General features: G+C 39.8%; 1 protein-coding gene across 1 annotated transcript in view; it reads left to right on the forward strand.

The window, feature by feature from the left end:
* The window catches only part of ZFAND3 (zinc finger AN1-type containing 3), a 273,585-nt gene extending 259,513 nt beyond the window's left edge, over positions 1-14,072 (forward strand). The window contains exon 7 of the mRNA XM_060244940.1: positions 11,565-14,072. Coding sequence (XP_060100923.1) covers positions 11,565-11,719 — 155 coding nt within the window. The 3' untranslated portion in view covers positions 11,720-14,072. The remainder of the gene's footprint in view (positions 1-11,564) is intronic.
* The last annotated feature ends 4,758 nt before the right edge of the window (positions 14,073-18,830 follow it).

Genomic DNA, 18,830 nt, shown 5'->3' on the forward strand with positions numbered 1-18,830 from the left:
AGTTGACAGTAATGTATGGTCACACAGTAAAACCACAATCACTCAGTTACAAAAAGCAATAACAAACATACAGAAAACGTACCCAACTGTAAAAAGTAATTAATGTATTTACTACACAGTCTCATCTAACATATATGTTTTCAGATCGTGGCTTTGGCTTTTCCAGACAAAAGTAGTTATATACTTGACTTTTAAATTTTTGTTTAATTGGTGGTTTAGTGGAGGTGGTGTGTAATTCGTCTCTGAATTATGGCATGGTTGGACTAATTGTCTGCTGCAAAGGGGTGTGGAATTTTAATGAGGCTTAGTGGATCTTTTGTTTCTTGAATGTTGTTTAATTAATTGTAATGAATTTGTGGGGAATGCTAATAGGTTTTGCATGTTTTGTAGCATAGGCATCTCAGTCATATCCTCTGATTTGTAGGATTGGCTAAATTACATAGTTGCTAGAGAGGAACTAAGCAGGAAAAATGAAACCGTATACTTGAGAGATAACATTGCAACAGGAGACAAACACTTCCTCTTCCCCTGACATAAGATTATTTGGGTTGTAGTGAGAAGGAGCAACAGAGTATATGCAATGCATCTCTCTATGGGGCCTCGTCATCATCCATGAGCATGCCCACGTTTCCCATCTGTCATAGATAGGCATTTCCTGAGCAAATAATGATGGTCTGGTACTTCAGTAGTCATATAAGAAGAGCCAATAAAGACATTTTAATTTAAAGCTCATTTAATAATCCCACTTGAATCAGAAAAATAGATTAATCTTGAAGCTAGACGTCCACATTGGGATATGTACTGGTTAGTGTATTGGTCAAGACTTGCCTCATGGCTCTAGTGGTTACATTGCAACTGATGTTGGCAGCTATTTTTAACAGCCATGGCAAATGCTTTGATGTTCTTAGAGTAACAGTGGGTAAAGCTTTTGGGGTTAAAGAATATGAACCTCTGTAAATGCCTCTGGAGCTTCTGTAATAGACAGTACTTCAGTCTGGAAGCATGCCATTATTTATTCTTGTTCCTTATTAATGCCTTATCTAACTTGAATGTTCACTGGACTGAAGCAAAAAAAAGATGATGCACATATGTTATTATGCTGCCTGGTACCACTTATTTGTTTTAATGAAAAATATGGAAACCCTTTAGCTTTTAATTAAATCCTCACTTTGGGGAGTGGTATGTTAGTGTTCCATGCAGAGACTTCTAAAGGTATGAATACTAACCCATGCAAATATTTCATATTCAGTTATTGTAACAGATGAGTTGGGATAGTGAGCTACTTCTAGTCATCAGTTTTGTGACACATCACAGTTAAAAACATCAGAAAAGCCCTGCTGAATCAGTAGTCCAGCATCCTGAATCAGTAGTCCAGCATCTAGTCCAGCATCCTGTCTCACTCAGTGGCCAACCATTTACTCTGTAGGGCCAACCAGGGCATAGAGGCAGAGTCCTTCATTTGATGTTGTCTCCTGGCATCAGTATTCAGAGGATTACTGTGAATGTGGAGGTTCCTTTTAGTCATTGTAGCTAGGAACCACTCATAAACCTATCCTAGAAGAATCTGTCTAATCCCCTTTTAAAGCTGTCTATGCCAGTGGTAATCACTACAGCCTCTGGCAGCAAATTCCACATTTGATCACTCAGTAAGAAGTATTTCCTTTTGTCTGTCCTGATTCTATTGCCCTTCAGCTTTATTGGATAACTCTGCATTCTGGTATTTAGGGAGAGGGAGAAAATGTTCTCTGTAGTCCACGTCCTGTGCTTCTATAATAATAAAATGATCCATCTATCTGTGGCATGCATAACCCCTCAGAAAATGAAGTTACAAGTCCCAAAATTGGCCACCTGCTTCAGAGTGGTCTTGGAAGTGGCAATGCCAAATATGAAGGGAATGGGAGCATCTTGGCCCACATAACTATTTACAGGCCTTGTTCAATAAAACCTACCAGGTTACCAGGTTTTCACAGCTGGTAACATCATTAGGGTTTGTAGAATCTTTCGGGCTCAAGTGCCGTGTTCTACTGGAGAAAGTTTTCCTTCCAGACGTTTCGTTCTCAGCTGCGGAGAACATCCTCAGTGGCGTTGCAGCCGGAGCTCTGACCTTCTTGGGCCCCACTCAATGCACAGCAAAAGTTGCAAGTGTACATCCTAAGTGCTACCAATTTTTAAAGTCTGTATCCAAAATAAATGTAGTCAGTCTAATCAGGTGTTGTCTCATTGTTAGATGCTCTTGCTAGCTCCTGGCACTTAAAGACCAAAGCGCTCAAGCTCTAAAATAATGGCAAAAGGAGAACCAGTTCTTTAGGGTTGAGCTGAACATGGGATTTCACAAACATCTGTTAATTTCAAAAGGATAGTCACCTTTAAGATTTTTTTTCAGGGATCTCTGCAAAACTTAAGTGATCCCAAGGTGACTAGGGTTGCACACAAGACACACATCAAAAAATATTGCCCTCATTCTTTTCATAACGTCAGGGATATTTTGTGATGGTACTAATTGGAACTTAGTACTGATTCCTGAGGGGGGAATTGCTGGAAACTACCATAATCATATATACAAGTACTGGCACCAGTTTTTTGTGTTTTAACTATCATTTCCAGTAATTGTTCAGATCATTCCCAATCTGGTTTCAGGCCATCTGAGAGATGGACACAGGGAAATTACAACCCTGTGGATTCTCCTGAACCTTTCAGCAGCTTTTGATACCATTGGTCATTGTAACCTTATGGATCACAGTTTGGGGCTGGGGCTGGACAGTACTTTTTTGCAGTGGTTTTTGTCCTTTCTGGAATATAGGTTACAGGAGGTGATGCTGGGGGACAGCTACTGCACCCTTGACCTATAGGGTCTCTAAAGTTTCCATCTCTCTCTCTGCCATAAAGTCACAGTCAACATATGGCAACCCCTTAGGGCAGGGCTGTCAAACTCACAGCCCACAGGTTACACCAAGCCTGCCCAGAGCTTCAATCAGGCCCATGACAATTTTCTCCCCCCCCCCCTTCCCATTGTCAGTTTTAGACCTGGGCTGGGAGAGAAGCTTGCAATGCACAGCCATTATATGCTTTCCTAGACTCAGAGCATTTTATATTTTTAGTTTCTGCTGTGACACTTAGACTTTTTCTTGATGTTTTATTTTTAAAATTGCATTGACAAATCCTACTATTCCCCCACCTTTCCATTTTAGACAAAATATTGCAAGAGTTTTTAAGCATGCTTGTATTTTAAGTAAATAAATAAAAACGCTGAGTGAGGTCATCTGGAGAGTTGGACAGGATTGCCATCAATATGTGGGTGATATTCAGCTCTATTCCATGCTTTCAGTAGACTGCAAAGATAAGAAAATCCACTAAGCAGAAGCCATCACAAGTAATATCATAACAAGCACTACTATATTAACGGTATAGTGGAATTAGAAACCAGGTTGGTGGCAAAACAACCAGACAATAGCATTGAAATGTGCTTACAAATACAAAATTGAGTATATTATATGCAAATACTAGTAACAAATCACACTGTGTCCTCAATAAAAAGTACTAAATGTCCATTATTGAAGTCGATAGACTTTCAAACATTCCATAAGAGGACACCACAGCTGTCCAGCCAAAAATGCCTTTTCTGGATATACTGAAGAGTGTTTCAATACATTTTTCTTCAGTTCAAATAGCTGCTTCAACAGAACCCATTTTCTATGTTTCTAACATCTAACGTAGTGTTCACAGCACTTATTAGGAATCCCAGGTTCTCGTCAGCATAATTCCTCCAACTGTGGTGGCTCTTCCACCAACACAAGGAAGTTATAGGAAAGCTCCCTAGACTGGAGAAAGGCTTTGCACTTTGCTTAGTGGGATAGTGCAATAGAGGTAGTATCTAAACACTCCTCCTTCAAATTTGTTTTTTTAATTGTTATATAGTGTATGCATATGAGACACATATTTTATGTATTTTAAAGTAGATATTAATGTTGTTTCAACTGCTGCTGCTCTGAGGGCCCTAATTGGGTGGAATGATGCAATTAAAAAGTTAAATAAAAGTAATAAATTTGAATACAGTCAAATCTGCTTAGCTGAAATGCTTTTATTCACATTTTAGCAGGGGTGGGTGGGACCTCTTGCAGTATTGCAGAGGTAGCATAAAAAGCAAAACATAACCTGAATAATGTACAACGGGGTTCTTCTTTTTCAAGGGTTGACTTGACCAAACATCACAGTATCCATTAAGGCCCTTTGATAGCCCAGTCTTTCTGTTTAGAAGAAAATTATACTTTGCCGACCAGGAGACAGTTCTTCACTAAACATGGAAACCTAGAAGTCAGTGTTTCAGAACACTGGGATTAAGACCATGGGGTCATATTTATATTCTCACACACCCTGTTCTTATTTTGAACCAATCCCTTCAGCTTTCCCACTGCATCTGTGCACCAGTAAAGATTCTTCTAGCATGATGCACTAAAGAATGGCAGTGAAAGAAGATCAATTTTTCAGTATATCCATTTCTTCTTTCAGCAGCCTTCCGCATGCAAGTCTGAAGTATCAGATAAATACCTTTTTCTCTAGATGTGAAGTGCAAGCACTGCCTAACCTCTTCTGAGTTCTAAGGTATAAACTTTTGCTTTGCATTGTAGGAATCATGAGCAATGTGTTTGCCATGCGAATCCATTATGAGACCTGTTTGCTTGCAGGCACTTCAGACCTCAAGAATGAGCAAAGAAGACTGAGGGAAATATTGCAACACATCATTCACTCTTTTCTCCTGCTGTGATTTCTGTCCATTTGTGCTTTCTCTGGTAGTTGCTAGTAGGGATGCTATTGGGAATCATTCTTTTGTTTGTGTGTGTGTTTAAGGCTTGTGTACCTTTTAAGTAAGCCTTTTGGATAAATATAGTCACAAAAATACTTGAATGCCTGTTGTGCAATCTATGAAGCTGTGCTGTATGAATATCACAAGGAAGAACTGAATTACATTGGAACCTGCTGATTTGATCTATGGCAGTTTGGTTTTTAATATGTGATGCTAGCACAAACGAGTTAACAGTTCTTGGAATGCAGGAAGGAATGTTACGATTTTGGCTAAATTTTATATTGGATTATTTGCCTCAAGGTTCATTGAAAGTTGAAAGAAATAGAAAATGCATTTGTAATTATTCTCATGGGCAATGATGTGGGAGAATATTGTTTAAAAATTTAAAGTCCACATTGAATGTTTTGTGCAAAATCTAGGGGTTACATTTTTATGGTAATTCTCAGATTTTTCATGGAACATTCACATTGATTTTCAGTTGGAAAGCAACATTGTTCACAAGGTATTTCTCCAACAGTAGCATTCCACAAGCAGATTCTTCCTAGAAAGCTTCCTGCTGGAATCAACCCAAGTTTTTCAATAATGGCATACGAAATGATACTGTATTCTGGAACCTCTGCCTTGCCTAAGAAAGGGAGGACATTGATTTGTCTGCTTTATTTCCAGTCATGGGTTAACAATTTCAGTTTTAATTGGGTAGGACAAAGGGTCCTTAAGATGGAATATGGCTTTATCAGCATGAGGTGCTGTTCATAAATGGGATGAAGCAGTAATTGTAGTTTGTGTAAGGGTAGATCTGTCTGAAAGGATACAGGCAGCTAGCAAAAGACATTAATGTAACATTGTCCGAAACTCCGTTAAAATGGACTTTAATATAGTTGTATTTGATTTCAGATAAGTGTGGTGAAAACTGTGTTTTAGATCTGAGTTGGCCTTTGCTGCATTTTAATGTTGGAATTACCCAGTAATTGTTTTTTGTATTGGAAAGATTGCATGCTTACTAAGCAAAGCTTGCTTCAGTTGGTTAATCTTTAAAGATAGTCCAACCTTTTATCAGAGTGATGTCTGTAAATATTATTCTCCATAGTGGTTTGAGAAAATCCCTTTTTTGGTATCATTTACAGAAGTCACAGATATATAAATACCAATAGCTGGGTCATAAAACAGATCATCACCTTTTTTGTTGTTGAAACTCATTCATCTGAGACTACTACTACATGCCACATTCCTTGTATGCCTGCTGAATAAACCTCTGACCTCTCTGACGTTGCTTGTTGCTGATGTTGTTTGCTTATTGTTGTGTTGGTGAGCTTTGAAGTGAGAGGGCTTGAACTCTCTGACTTCCTGTGACCCATCAGGAAGTACTATCCCAGAGAAACAGTTTTGAAAATGGATACTAAAAACATTTTTATTGATATGCTGAACTAGAAAAGTCAAAATCAGACCCTGAGAGAGGTCTAAATTTTATTCCAATAGTACCTTTAAAAAGCAACCAAATATTCAAAAGTATAAGTCTTCATGAGTTAAAGCTAACTTGGTCAGCTCCTGAGAGAGATCTGGGTCCTGAAAAATGTATTTAGTAAGATAGAATCAAATGGGTAGCCGTGTTGGTCTGAAGCAAATAAAGTTTGAGTCCAGTGGCACCTTTTTAAGACCAACAACCTTTTATTCAAATTGTAAGTTTTTGTGCGTACGCAGTGTAAAAAAAAAAAAAGCCTCTTGCTCATCAGCTTTAACATAAAGCACATGTAACTTCTCTCTTCCTTCATTTAGTTGCTGTCTTGTCAAGGCAGGCACCAGGCGAGCCATTTCCAGGCCAGATTTAATTATTTCATTGATGCTTAACAGCTGAATATATTCACCACCTGTAGCTGGTATACTGTGCCACAGGCATGCTGAAATAAAATGCTAAGACCTCGTAATACATTTCTGTGTTACAGTTCTGCCTTAGGCACTGGGTCAGCAAACACATTATCACCCAGGGATTTTTGCTTGTGAAATACAAAGAGCTATTTAAAGAAAAAAAAGAAAGAAAGAGAACCATTGTCTGTAACTGTGTCCAGATAACAGACACATTTCCACATTAACATTTTGGCCTTAGTGAAAGAAGCACTCCATGTATCTTCTAAGTTTCATGTGTATAAACAGCCCTACTTGTGGCTTCTTGCTATTCGGTCGTGTATTTAAAACTCCCGAGTTGGGTAAGGCATTTGTAAGCAGCATACTACATGGTTCAGGATTTTAGTCATACCAGAGTGAACCTTCAATTTTCAATACTTATGTTAACACTAGCAGTAAAGCCCATTGTTGGAAGAAATACAACAGGCCTTAGAAAAATATTCAGGAGGGGAGTGATGAATGTGTAGGTGGCAGGAAGGAAGGAAGAAACATAGACAAAGAATAAGAGAGAGAGAGAGAGAGAATGGTAGGGAATAGATGGGGAGAAAAGAGTGAAAGAGAAATTGAAGGAAGGTAGACAGACAGAGGCTGCAATTACACTCGTTAAATAATGCAGTTTCAATCCAGTTTCAAAGCACTTTCCATTTGGATTTTGCCAATTCACACAGTAAAATCCAGTTGGAAACTGCATTGGAAGTGGATTGAAAGTAGGGTTGCTAATCCCCAAGTGAGTGGCTCGACCGACGCCAGCATTTGCATGACTCGAAGTGTTAGAGAAGCATGGAGAAATGTGTCCTGAGAGCATGCATACCTGAGGAAGCCTCCAGGAAACAGCATGGTACTGCTAGCAATCCATCGCATTCGTTTTGTGTGTGGGGACCATTTAGATAACACAACAAGTGCAACATCAGCTTACTGAAAGGAATGGAAGTTCCCTGGAAATAAAATAATTTTGTACATTCATCCTTTTTGAGTCTGCAGTGGATATAATGTGTTAGGTTTGATTGTATACATATTGGAATTCTTGAAGAACCTTTGTTAAATGTAGTATACATTGTTCTTTGATTATTGTTTTCATTATATAATTCTAGTACAGCTTGTGTTACCGTGAGCTTTGCTGCTGATCCCTAGGTGGGGGCAGGGGATTCCCCAGTTCAGGGTCATCAGAAAATGGGGGGGAGAATGTCTGCTGGGCACTCCATTATTCCCTATGGAGATCGATTCCCATAGGGTATAATGGAGACTTGATCCATGGATATCTGGGGCTCGAGGGGAGTTGTTTTTTGAGGTAGAAACATCAAATTTGCAGCTTAGCATCCATTGCCTCTTCTCAAAAAAGTTTCAAAAAGATCGGACCAGGGAATCCAATTCTATGAGCCCAAAAAGAAGGTGCCCCTATTCTTCATTATTTCCAGTGGAAGAAAGGCATTTAAAAGGTGTGGTGTCCTTTTAAATGTGATGGCCAGAACTCCCTTTGGAGTTCAATTATGCTTGTCACAACCTTGCTTCTGGCTCCACCCCCAAAGTCCCCAGATAGTTCTTGGATTGGACCTGGCAACACTAATTGAAAGTACATTATTTAGTGTGTATGATCACAGCCAGAATGAAATAAAAAGACAAAGATACAGAGAAAGAATGAGAGAAAGAACAGAAGGGAGATAGAAAAAAGAGGGGGGGGGGGGACTGAGAGAAAGAAAAATGAGAAGAAAGGTAGAATGAAAGAAAAAGACAGAGAGAGAGAGAAATAATGAGAGGAATGAATGAACTGAGAGTTATGCAGAAGTTGGGGGAAAGGAATAAAATAAAGAGGGAGGAAGGAAGGAAGAGAAATGACAGGAAGACAGTCAAGCAAGCAGGAAGGTAGGCAGCCATCAGAAGCCTGCCTTTCACCCCTCCCACTTGCAGGTGGGGGGAGTGAAAAGGAGCCTTCAAATGGCTTCCTGCCTCTTAAAGCAAGCAGCCCACTGAAGCCTAATTTGAATAGAAAGAGTGAAGACTATTTGTAGGTGGAAAGGTGATACAGGAGTCTGTTTCTCTGCTGCTGCTGAACTGCTCCCTCCCGCCGTTGTAATGGAACATTTCTTTTCTGTCAGTTGAACTGTTTTCTGTTAGAGTTTGCTTGTGTATATAATTATTAAACGATGTTCAGTGATCCTTAAATATGTGTGCCACGTGATATTAGTTGACACTGGATTCAACTACAGACTGTGCTGTAAATGAAGATGTGGGATATTGCCCCATAAGGAGGATTTTCTGGCATATTTATAAATAGGAGTGTATACATATACCTCACCTCCCTAACTTTGGGGGGGGGCGTATTGGGCAAGTGCAACTTTGGTGGGGAGTGTTAGTTGGAGGCGGCAAAATGGTGGCAGCATTGTTGGGGAGGGGAGATGGACTGAGGAGGGGCTGACCGTGGGGTTCTGGCCTGACAGAGCCGGCAGTAGGCGGGTCATAGAGAGGCTACCCAATGACAGGAAGTGGTGACAGAGTGCAAGGCCACTCCTGTGGTTGCCAAATCTTCTAATATAAATTGAGAGATGTGCCACCCCATTAGGTTTTTATTATATTTACAATGATGATGGTCAGGATCAACTTGAAGGGTTTTGGAGAGCTACCAGAATCAACTGTCATGGCTGCCAGAAAAACTTTATTCTTTATAAAAGGAAATAATGTGCACTACTAAATGTTCATTAGTAACTCTGTGAAATAGTATTTTATTTAGATTCCATTTTTCTTTTTGAGAATAGGAAGTATATTCTTTGATCCTAGTGTAGGTTGAACATTTATGCTATAGTTTATTGCTCAGACACACTAAGGAACCATGAGAGAATAACTAGTGTTTTGTGCGGAATAAAGTGATTGAAGACTATCATGAATCCAAAATACCCACAGAGGAACCTATGTCTATGTGATTGACTGCTGTGCCATGGCCTCCACTCCACTTCAGTGTGCCACCAATTGGAATAAGATCTCTCTGCATTGGGGGCAATTGAATGAGCCAGTCACACCCAATACACATATGTAGTGGAATGACTTGACCCCAGCAACAGCTCCAAAAATCACTGCTCCTGTCTGGTTCCTTCCAGAGAGCCAGTTTGGTGTAGTGGTTTAGTGTGCAGACTCTTATCTGGAAGAACTGGTTTTGATTCCCCACTCCTCCACTTGCAGCTGCTGGAATGGCTCTCATAAGAGTTGTCCTTGAAAGGGCAGCTGCTGTAAGAGCTCTCTCAGCCCCACCTACCTCACAGGGTGTCTGTTGTGGGGGATGGGGGGTAAAGGAGATTGCAACTGCTCTGAGATTCAGAGTATAGGGCGGGATATAAATCCAATATCATCATCATATTCCTTCCCAGTTAGGAGGCACATCAAATTAATGTATCATGTGCCAACATCGGAGTGGGGGGAGGAAGTCCTATGACATCAGGATATGTAGGTTGGAAATTTTCTGGAATTACAACTGATCTCCAGGCTACATAAATCGTTTATTTACTTATTATTTATGTATTTAAAACATTCCACTTCTGGAGAAAATGGCTGCTTTGGAAGGTGCACTGCATGGCATTATATCCCTTACCAAGGTCTCTCTCCTCCCTAAACCCCATTCTCTCTGGCTTCACTCTCAAATCTCCAGGTATTTCTAAACCTGGAGTTGGTAGTCCTATATGAAGGGAAGAGTGAAATGTTCTTACAGTTTTAAATCAGAATAAAAGTGTGCTTTGGCTGTTAGAAGTTTTGGAAAATACTGATTTATGTTAAAGTGTTAATAGTAATTAATGAATTGCTACTGTTTGACTTTAAAATATTTTGCATATCTGTATTTAAACATTCTTACAATTCATGTATCTGAGTATGTTTATGTTAAGTTATTTGAGTGTTTGCCCCTGACTGTTATACTTGATTTCTGCATGCCAGAAAAAAAAATCCACACTGAAACCCATTTCCATGGATAGTACAGCATGATGGCATGTAACAAATGCAGTGCCTTCATTTTTGAAATTTTTTACGTATTTTTAGGGAAAGCATTCACTTTTGTCAATTAGAATTTCAAATCAGTAAGAAAGTGTAAAATTTCATGTGAGAGGTGAAAGTGACATCAGCTAAAACAGAATTCAGTACAGGAATAACTATCATTATTCAGGTTAGTTTTGAAGTGAGGTATCTGTAACAAAACAAATGAAACTAATTAATTAAATTAAGGACATTACATGAGCTGCAGATTGTGGGTGATTTAAACTTAGGCCCTGTGTGCCAAAGAAACCCACCTGTGTTCTGACTCTGTAAAAAAAATGAACTACAGTAACTCCTAGCTTAATTGCACTTAACTCCTGTCATAGTTGTGGTGTACCTAGATCAGTTTCCCAGACTTGTGATAGTTTAGGTATACTTTTTTCTAAATTAAAATTGAAGAGGAATTTTGCTCTTAAAGCTAAATTGTTCCTTTTCATTTGTGTGTGGTAAGAGTAAGTATAACTCACCCCTTTGTTTCCATGTGAATTACTATTCTGGATGTACTTTCTGATCATGAGGAAAGATTGGGCCTCAGGTAAGGCACATGGTTTGTATGTAAAAGATCCCAGGTGCAATCTGTGGCATGCACATAAAAGGAATGTGGATAGCCGGTTTTGATAAAGACCCTTCTCACCAGCACTAAGCTAGATTAACCAAGTGGTCTGATTATTACACAGCTTCATATGTATGCACTGGAAGTCCAGAAGCATTTTTAGAGATTTAGTGGGCAGTTCAGTAATTCCAGCTGAATGCTAATGCAACATTTGCTTTTGTATAGTTCTCTTTCCAGAGAATTTCTAATATTGTGTTTGTGGGTTTTTTGTCTTCCCCACACCTCTTTCTGTCCTTTCAGGTTATGTGTTCTGTATGTTGCATCGCCTGCCTGAACAACACGATTGCACATTTGATCACATGGGACGGGGGCGTGAAGAAGCCATTATGAAAATGGTGAAACTGGACCGGAAAGTGGGGCGATCATGCCAGCGCATTGGCGAGGGATGCTCCTGAGTGCAAGACTCTACAACCAAATGCCGTTCTCTTAGTTCACTAATGTTAGCCTTATTTAGGACAAAGTCAGCCAGACACCTTGTACTGGGCAAGTTTCAGACTACAGCCAATCAATTTCCTTTCTTTAGTCAACCATCCTGGTACTGTAGTTTAGGGGTTAATGGTGATTGACATTGATTTCTGGCTGGTTGTTAAGGTGCCTGCTAGCCACCGTATTAAAAAATGAAGAAATATTTTTGAGCATGGCTAGTGGATTTTAACAAAAAATCTAAAGGCTTCTGTTATGACAGGAGTCAAGCTCTTTAAAGCCTTATGCTGGTAAGCTTCCAGCAGCTGAGTAGAAACTGATGTAAAAGACTGCTATGTGCACAGCTCTCTGGAAGAAAATACACTTAATATCCCAGTTTTCCTTTCCTCATTTCTAGCTAACCTTAATGGGGTGAAACGCTGCTCCGACTATGCAGTGTAGCTGCTGGACCTAGAAGATCTAAACAGTTACTTATGAAATCTCCATCTGTGGCTTCTGAGGTTAGGTAGCGTCACCAGCATCAGGGAGTCTCTTGGGGTAGGAGTATCTTTCTGAGAAGCCAAAAAGAGACAGGGACATATTCTTATGACAACTTTTGTATCAAATGCATTACAGGGAACCTGTTTCTTCATTTAAGTGGAGGAGGATGGTCTTGCTTTTAAAGTTAGCTCTGTTCTGAAACAAGCAGTAAGCATTTTCTACGCAGCATCTACCACATTTCTTAAAAGTAGTGTGATCCAGTTCCATATGCCAACCACTGTGGCTGTTCTGTCAGCCAAACCCTGATTGGCTTTTGTTTGCCTTTTGCTAAGTGCAGGTATCTGAGAATTGATCAAATAAGGCTAATTCACAGCACAGTAGCCGTGGCTGGTTCCTGCAGACTGACTTTCTGTAGCTAGAGATATATTGAGGGGGAAAGATCATTTTGTAGCAAACAGAATTCAGTAACAGTATTGGGGAACAACTAGGAAAATCACCCCTTTTTGAGTTGAGTTTGTATGCCTCACTTCCAGTGTATTAAGGAGATAATCATATGGCTGTTCCAGCCTTGTGTCTATGCAGCTCAGCACTCTCAGTGAAGGTTTCTGCCCATCGTCTCTTGCTAAGCAAATGATTGTGGAATGCATTGCATGGAACTGGGACTCTCCAGATCTGTTCTATAGAGCTATTGTTCTATATTGGAGCAGTCTTGTTGAATTGAACTGCACAAATCTTAAAGTGTGCATCACCAGAGAAAAGGCAGCACCTCCCTTTGCCTCCGGCCACATGCAAAGTTTCTATAGGAAAATTCATGTTTATGGTGGCCCAATGTGGAATTTTTACCCCAAACCACTTAGAGCACCATTAGCAACTGGGAATTAGATAGATAGTTGGGAGGGGAGGGAGGGTTGCTGGAGAAAGGGGGAAATTGTATTGTCGCAAATTTAACCTGTTTGTGAAAGTATAAGCCACCTGAAGAGTGAATTACCCTCCTGTCACTCTAAAAAAGGTTATGGGGTAGAGCTGTTTAAATAAGCCACTGACTGTTCCGTTTATGCTAAAGGTAAGCGATTGGTTTACAGGCCATATTGTATTTACTCTGGTAGCCAACTTATGACCAGTGAGGGAGGCTCTGCCTACATTACTGCAGTGCAAAATAGTGATTAAGTAAATCAGAAATATTCCATCACTCTAATTCAATATGGAAAAGCCATTCTGTGTTGTACTCAAGGCTTTGAAATCTGCAATGGAATTTCCAGCTGCATATTTTGTTTCCTAAGGAAGTATTCCCCTTTCATTGGCATGAGGGGGAAATCAGACAATTTTCTTTGCATTTGCCATGAAGAGTTTTAAAAACCATGGACTTCAGCTGCTGCCGCGCTATGCACTTTCTTCCCTTCTAAATCCTAGCATAGCATTTGATGGACATTTTGACCGATACACAAGACTTTTGCAGATTAATAACGAAGATGCTATTTTCCCCTTGTTAATCCTTTCTTTAGCCCTGTTACAAAGTGCACAGTTGGTTTCGAAGTGGCTCTTGAGCGAACACTACTCAAAGTTCATGTGGATTATGGACAATGTTCACTTAAAAAAAGAGTTTGGGGGGTTGTTCCTTTGCAGTATCTGTTCTGTGAAGTTTGTTAAACATAAAGCAAGCTTAAGTTCTTGTATCTTTAAAGAAAATCTTATTTAACCCTTTTTTGTGTTCTAGATTTACTTACACATGTAGCCTAGAGCTCAGTTTTAGTTTAACATTGTGAAAATATTAAAAGGATCTTGTAATTCTTTTTCCTCCTGCTTAAAAGAAAGAAAACCATTAAACGGATCAGATTAAAGTTTGAATTCTTCTCTTGAATATTGCAACAGGTGTTGCTCGTAAGCACAGTTTCTGCTGTGGCTTGTTAATTATCAAAAACAGTGATTGAATGGGGAGGGAGTGTGCTGACAGGACCTCATCACTAATCCACGACTTCAAACCTAGTAGTACCTGTTGTTTTTGCCTGCTGCTTCAGATTGACAATCTTGGGGGACAAGGCAGCCAAAAATAAGCATTCAATTCTTTCCCATGGCAATCATTGACACCTAAGGAGTTAGCCAGCTTGGACTCAATATTGCACTCTTTGTAAATAAATCCAATTAAATGTAAAGTTAATTTCAAGAGTACAGTCCCTTCTAATATTAGTTACTTCCAGGAGCCAAATACACACTGGAATTGTGTACTCACTGACTTCATTACGATGACATAAAAAGGAAATTTGTTATCTAAAGCAGATGTTCCTCAGTTCATTTCAATAGCATCTTCACATACAATGTCACCCTGTACCTGAAGTCTGGTTTTCTTGGTTATTAAATGTGTGCATGACTGAATTGCATAATAAAACTGTAAAACCAAGCCCTTGGCTATTAGAGACAAATTTAAAAATGTGCAGTCATTTCAATGAAAGTGCAAGCTGTGAATAGGGAGAGGACAGAAAATTAATGTTATTCAACTTCTTTAATTTCTATTTGATATGAAATGTCCCCTATAAAAGGGATGCATAACCCTGTGTTTTTATACAGGCACAGTGGGTGTATGCACATGCAATGCATACCACTTAGCAATAGTGCAGTTAAAATTATTTTGGGAGTTTTGCTAGATGTATTCCAGCACATGAATGAAGCTTTTCAAAACAGTGCTCCCCATTAACTTAATTTTTTCCCATTTCTGAGTTCAATAACTAAATTTGTTGGTTTGAGGCTTCCTTTAACATGATTCTAGTGTGCTGTTGGTTTTTTTCATATGTCCCTAAAACAGAAAACTCAGGGCCTTTTTTGTAGCAGGAACTCCTTTGCACATTAGGCCACACACACCTGATATAGCCAATCCTCCAAGAGTTTACAGTAGGCCCTGTAATAAGAGCCTTGTAAGCTTTTGGAGGATTGGCTACAAAAGAGAGGTGTGGCCTAATATGCAAAGGAGTTCCTGCTACAAAAAAAGCCCTAAGAAAATTCATGTTCATGATGCAACCCATGGGCTATTTTGTCCACACACTGAATTCCACTAGTCTAGAATTATTTCCATTTATTTGTTTACTTACTTGCAACATTTATACTCTGCATTTCTGCCCAATCACAACCACCAATGTGGCTAACTATTGAAACAGCACAATAAAAATACACCATAAAACCAATTAAAAATCAGACTAAAGATACATGCAAAAAACAGAGCAATTTAAAACAATGGTTTTTGTGGTCTAAGATTGTCTTTGGGGCACATTTAATGGAGGAGCTTGGTTAATTCTGGTGAAGAAAAGGCAAAACAAGATTTATGTCTTTTTTTTAACTGGTCCAGCTTCTGTTTTGGAATACAGTTATACAATTACACAAGTATATGAGATAGTTTCAGGTAATGTTAATTGCGCTGATAAATTGTTGCAATTAGGCGTTTGAGGAACCCTGAAAAACCTAGCAGTCCCTTCTTGTGGCCCCAAGATAATATAAGCTTACCTTCACTGGGCTTATTCCATCTTCTAAGCTTTCTGCCCAAATGTGCATCTGTACAAATAAAGCTTATTAGATTTGAATTGTAAAATTTATGTTTAAGGATGTACAGGGTCCCTGATGGAAGTTCACGTGTTTCTGTAATTTATGCTTCAAGCGAATATCTTCCTGAAATGTCTAAAACCTGTGTCTTCCTTAATATTCTGTACAATTGAAATTTAGGGTGGGTTCAGACAAACAATATCTCAACATAATGCTGATTTTGGAGAAGTTCAGATTAACTTTTTTTTTTATTCGATTTATATCCCGCCCTCCCCACCGAGGCGGGCTCAGGGTGGCTTGTCTAAACGAATCCAGTGAACAGTGGTTTTACAGTTATTCATTTTTGACTGTTGCAGCATTCCATAAGATAAATCAATATTTTAAGACTTCAAGAAGAAAAAGACACATGTTAGAGCCTAAAACCAACTTTAGCTGTTATAGATCATGATCTAAAAAGAAGATACTGCTTTGTTTTATGTCTCTTTAATATTATGTTGGATGACTGTTGCAAGGACTTAAAGCTATGGCATGCTGTACTTCAAAGTTCTTTGAGTGACAATGATCTATCTGTATTCACTTTACATCCTAGAATTAGCTGTGCAGAGTATTTCAACTAGTCTGACAGCATTCTTTGAATTGATGGAAGTAACAAGAAAGAAAATTGATCACATGCACTGGCCCACACATATGCATTGTTGGTATGGCAACAGATCTGCCTAAACTTCAGGTCAAGGGCATGCTAAAGATACGGTCTGATGTATACAGTCCAGGATGCACGAGGAGCAGTGTCTGAATCATGTGGAATTCTTACATGGAGAAGTACTATAACCATAGCTCACATCATGTTTAAGTAAATCCACTGCATGCCACATTCTGGGACAAGTGAAGCTCAATTACCTGCATTGATATTTCATACCTCTTGCTCTGTGAAACACCGGGCCTATATTTTGTTGTCCGGGTATAAGGCATATAATCCATCATGAAAAGTACTCTGAAGCCAGAGCAGAAGACTGAGACACACAATTTACATCTCTGAACCTGGTCTGAATCACAAAAATCAATGGCATGTGACTGTAAGACAAAGTGCAGTAGTGCTGTACAGTCTTGAACTTATAACTGCAATATGGGATGAGGGTCTCGGATATTGGATTCTCATAAGAATTGCCTGAATCTCAAATGTTATTTAAATGCATGTTGAATCAGAACAAATTGTTTGGACTGAAACAGATGCTGCATTTTATATTTAAAAGGGATTAAATTTTGCTGAGGAGTTTTCTGTTTTGATGTGACTGTTAACTATTCCAAGTTGTTGAATATGTTGCCAGCTACGCATAACTTTGATAAATGATACACCTAATTCAAAACAGTGTACACCTTGAGGAAAGGAGTGCTTTAAAAAATAATTGCATTCAGCAGAACAAAGCATTTGTCAGATGTTGTTAAACTTTGAATGTGTTGATTTAATCATAAATGTGAGATGCTAATCTGTTGCCTTCTGCAGTGATTAAAATGACACCATTCAGTAGAGGGCAGTAGAGGATAAACCTACAATTCCAAACACACTTTCCTGTGAGTAATTCTATTTAAATCAATGGAACTTTAGAGTAAACATGCATAGCATTGGGCTACATGGCAAGAAAAGAACATTGAAAATCAGTTAATTCAGAGGGAAGCACTTATGCAGAAATCTGAACAATAAATGGAACTGAGCAGCACAAAGGTGCTGATCTCATAAAAACCCAGAGGATTGCAGCAGGCAATCTGCAGCATTTGCTACCTCATCTGTCTTTCATGATATTGTTAATGGTCTCTACTACTGTAGAACTACTGTAAAACCTACACCTCAAGATCCATCGTACGGCTAATTTTCTGCAAATAAAGGCCTGCTTGCAATAATGCAACTAAGTTATTCAATCCTGTTTTAAACAAAGGATATTGCTTTTTTTTTCCTCAGTGAAGATCAGTGGCGTGGGGAGGGGGGGGCGGGGAGGGCGCATCGCCCCAGGTCTGGGGGGTCTGGGGGGCCCCTTGGCAATGCCAAGGGGCCCCTCAGAAGCCGGCTGCCTGGCGTCCCCGCCGCCGCCACTCACGCTGGCGATCATAACGTAGAGTGAACCTTTGCAAGGACTCGGAGACCGATCGATCTACTTGGCACTCGTGCCGTTCTGTCTAGCTTGAAAGAGAGAATGAGGCAGCGTCCCTACTGTCGGAAGCGTCTTTCAGTGCGAGCCCAGGACTCTCGGTCTCGGTCGTGTGGACTCCGCCTCTTGCAATGCTGCGCTGGCTGATAGGAGGGGGGTGTGAGCCGCAAGGATTGGCCGAGGTAAAAGCGTTTTCAGTCGTGTTGGTGTGTGCGGCTGCCCTCCCGCGCCGGTTGGCGGGGAGAGAGATTTGCTTTCAGGGTGAAGAAAACGTCGCTTCCGTCAGGAAGAAGCTGAAGTGCCCGGGTTTCTTATTTGCGAGATCTTTGCTGTGGAAGCGCTAGGCAGGCACGGCTTTGATCGCCTGATGCGCCTCTGGCGGGTTACATTTTGACATAATGATAAATACACGCATAGCAGCAGCGATAGAGATGAACAGCTGTCAAGGGGTGCGTGTGTGTGTGTTTTTAAGAGGAACTTTGTTTTTAACTTTGAAGCTTCTGCTTCTATAATGAAACCGAGACTCCAGTCAGATGAGACGATGTGACATACCAGAATGGCTGTTCCGGAGCATCATTTTTTTAAGGGCGGGATCTTTCTCTGGAGCCACTGCAAAGCCTGTTGCCAGCTGTGTCAAGTGACCCAAAAGGATACAATGCTGGGTTGATAGTTTTGAAAACATTCGAGGGGCCAGGAAAAACAAAACTTGAGCATACATAGGCTGTCTTTTTGTATAGATCAGTGCAACTAGTACAGTACCCCCCTCAAGACTAAACACTGGATTGGAATGAGTCCAGAAAATCAGCCTTTTCCAAAAGAACCTGGAGCTATCCCACTCCCCACTGGCACTAGTACTTTATCCAAGAAGTTATATATTCAAAAGCTGGCAGTTTTCTAGGTACAGAGAGTTAAGGGGGGGGGTTGTTTTTTTATTTTT

This window comes from Heteronotia binoei, chromosome 1, assembly GCF_032191835.1.
Source record: "Heteronotia binoei isolate CCM8104 ecotype False Entrance Well chromosome 1, APGP_CSIRO_Hbin_v1, whole genome shotgun sequence".
NCBI classification, from domain to species: domain Eukaryota; kingdom Metazoa; phylum Chordata; class Lepidosauria; order Squamata; family Gekkonidae; genus Heteronotia; species Heteronotia binoei.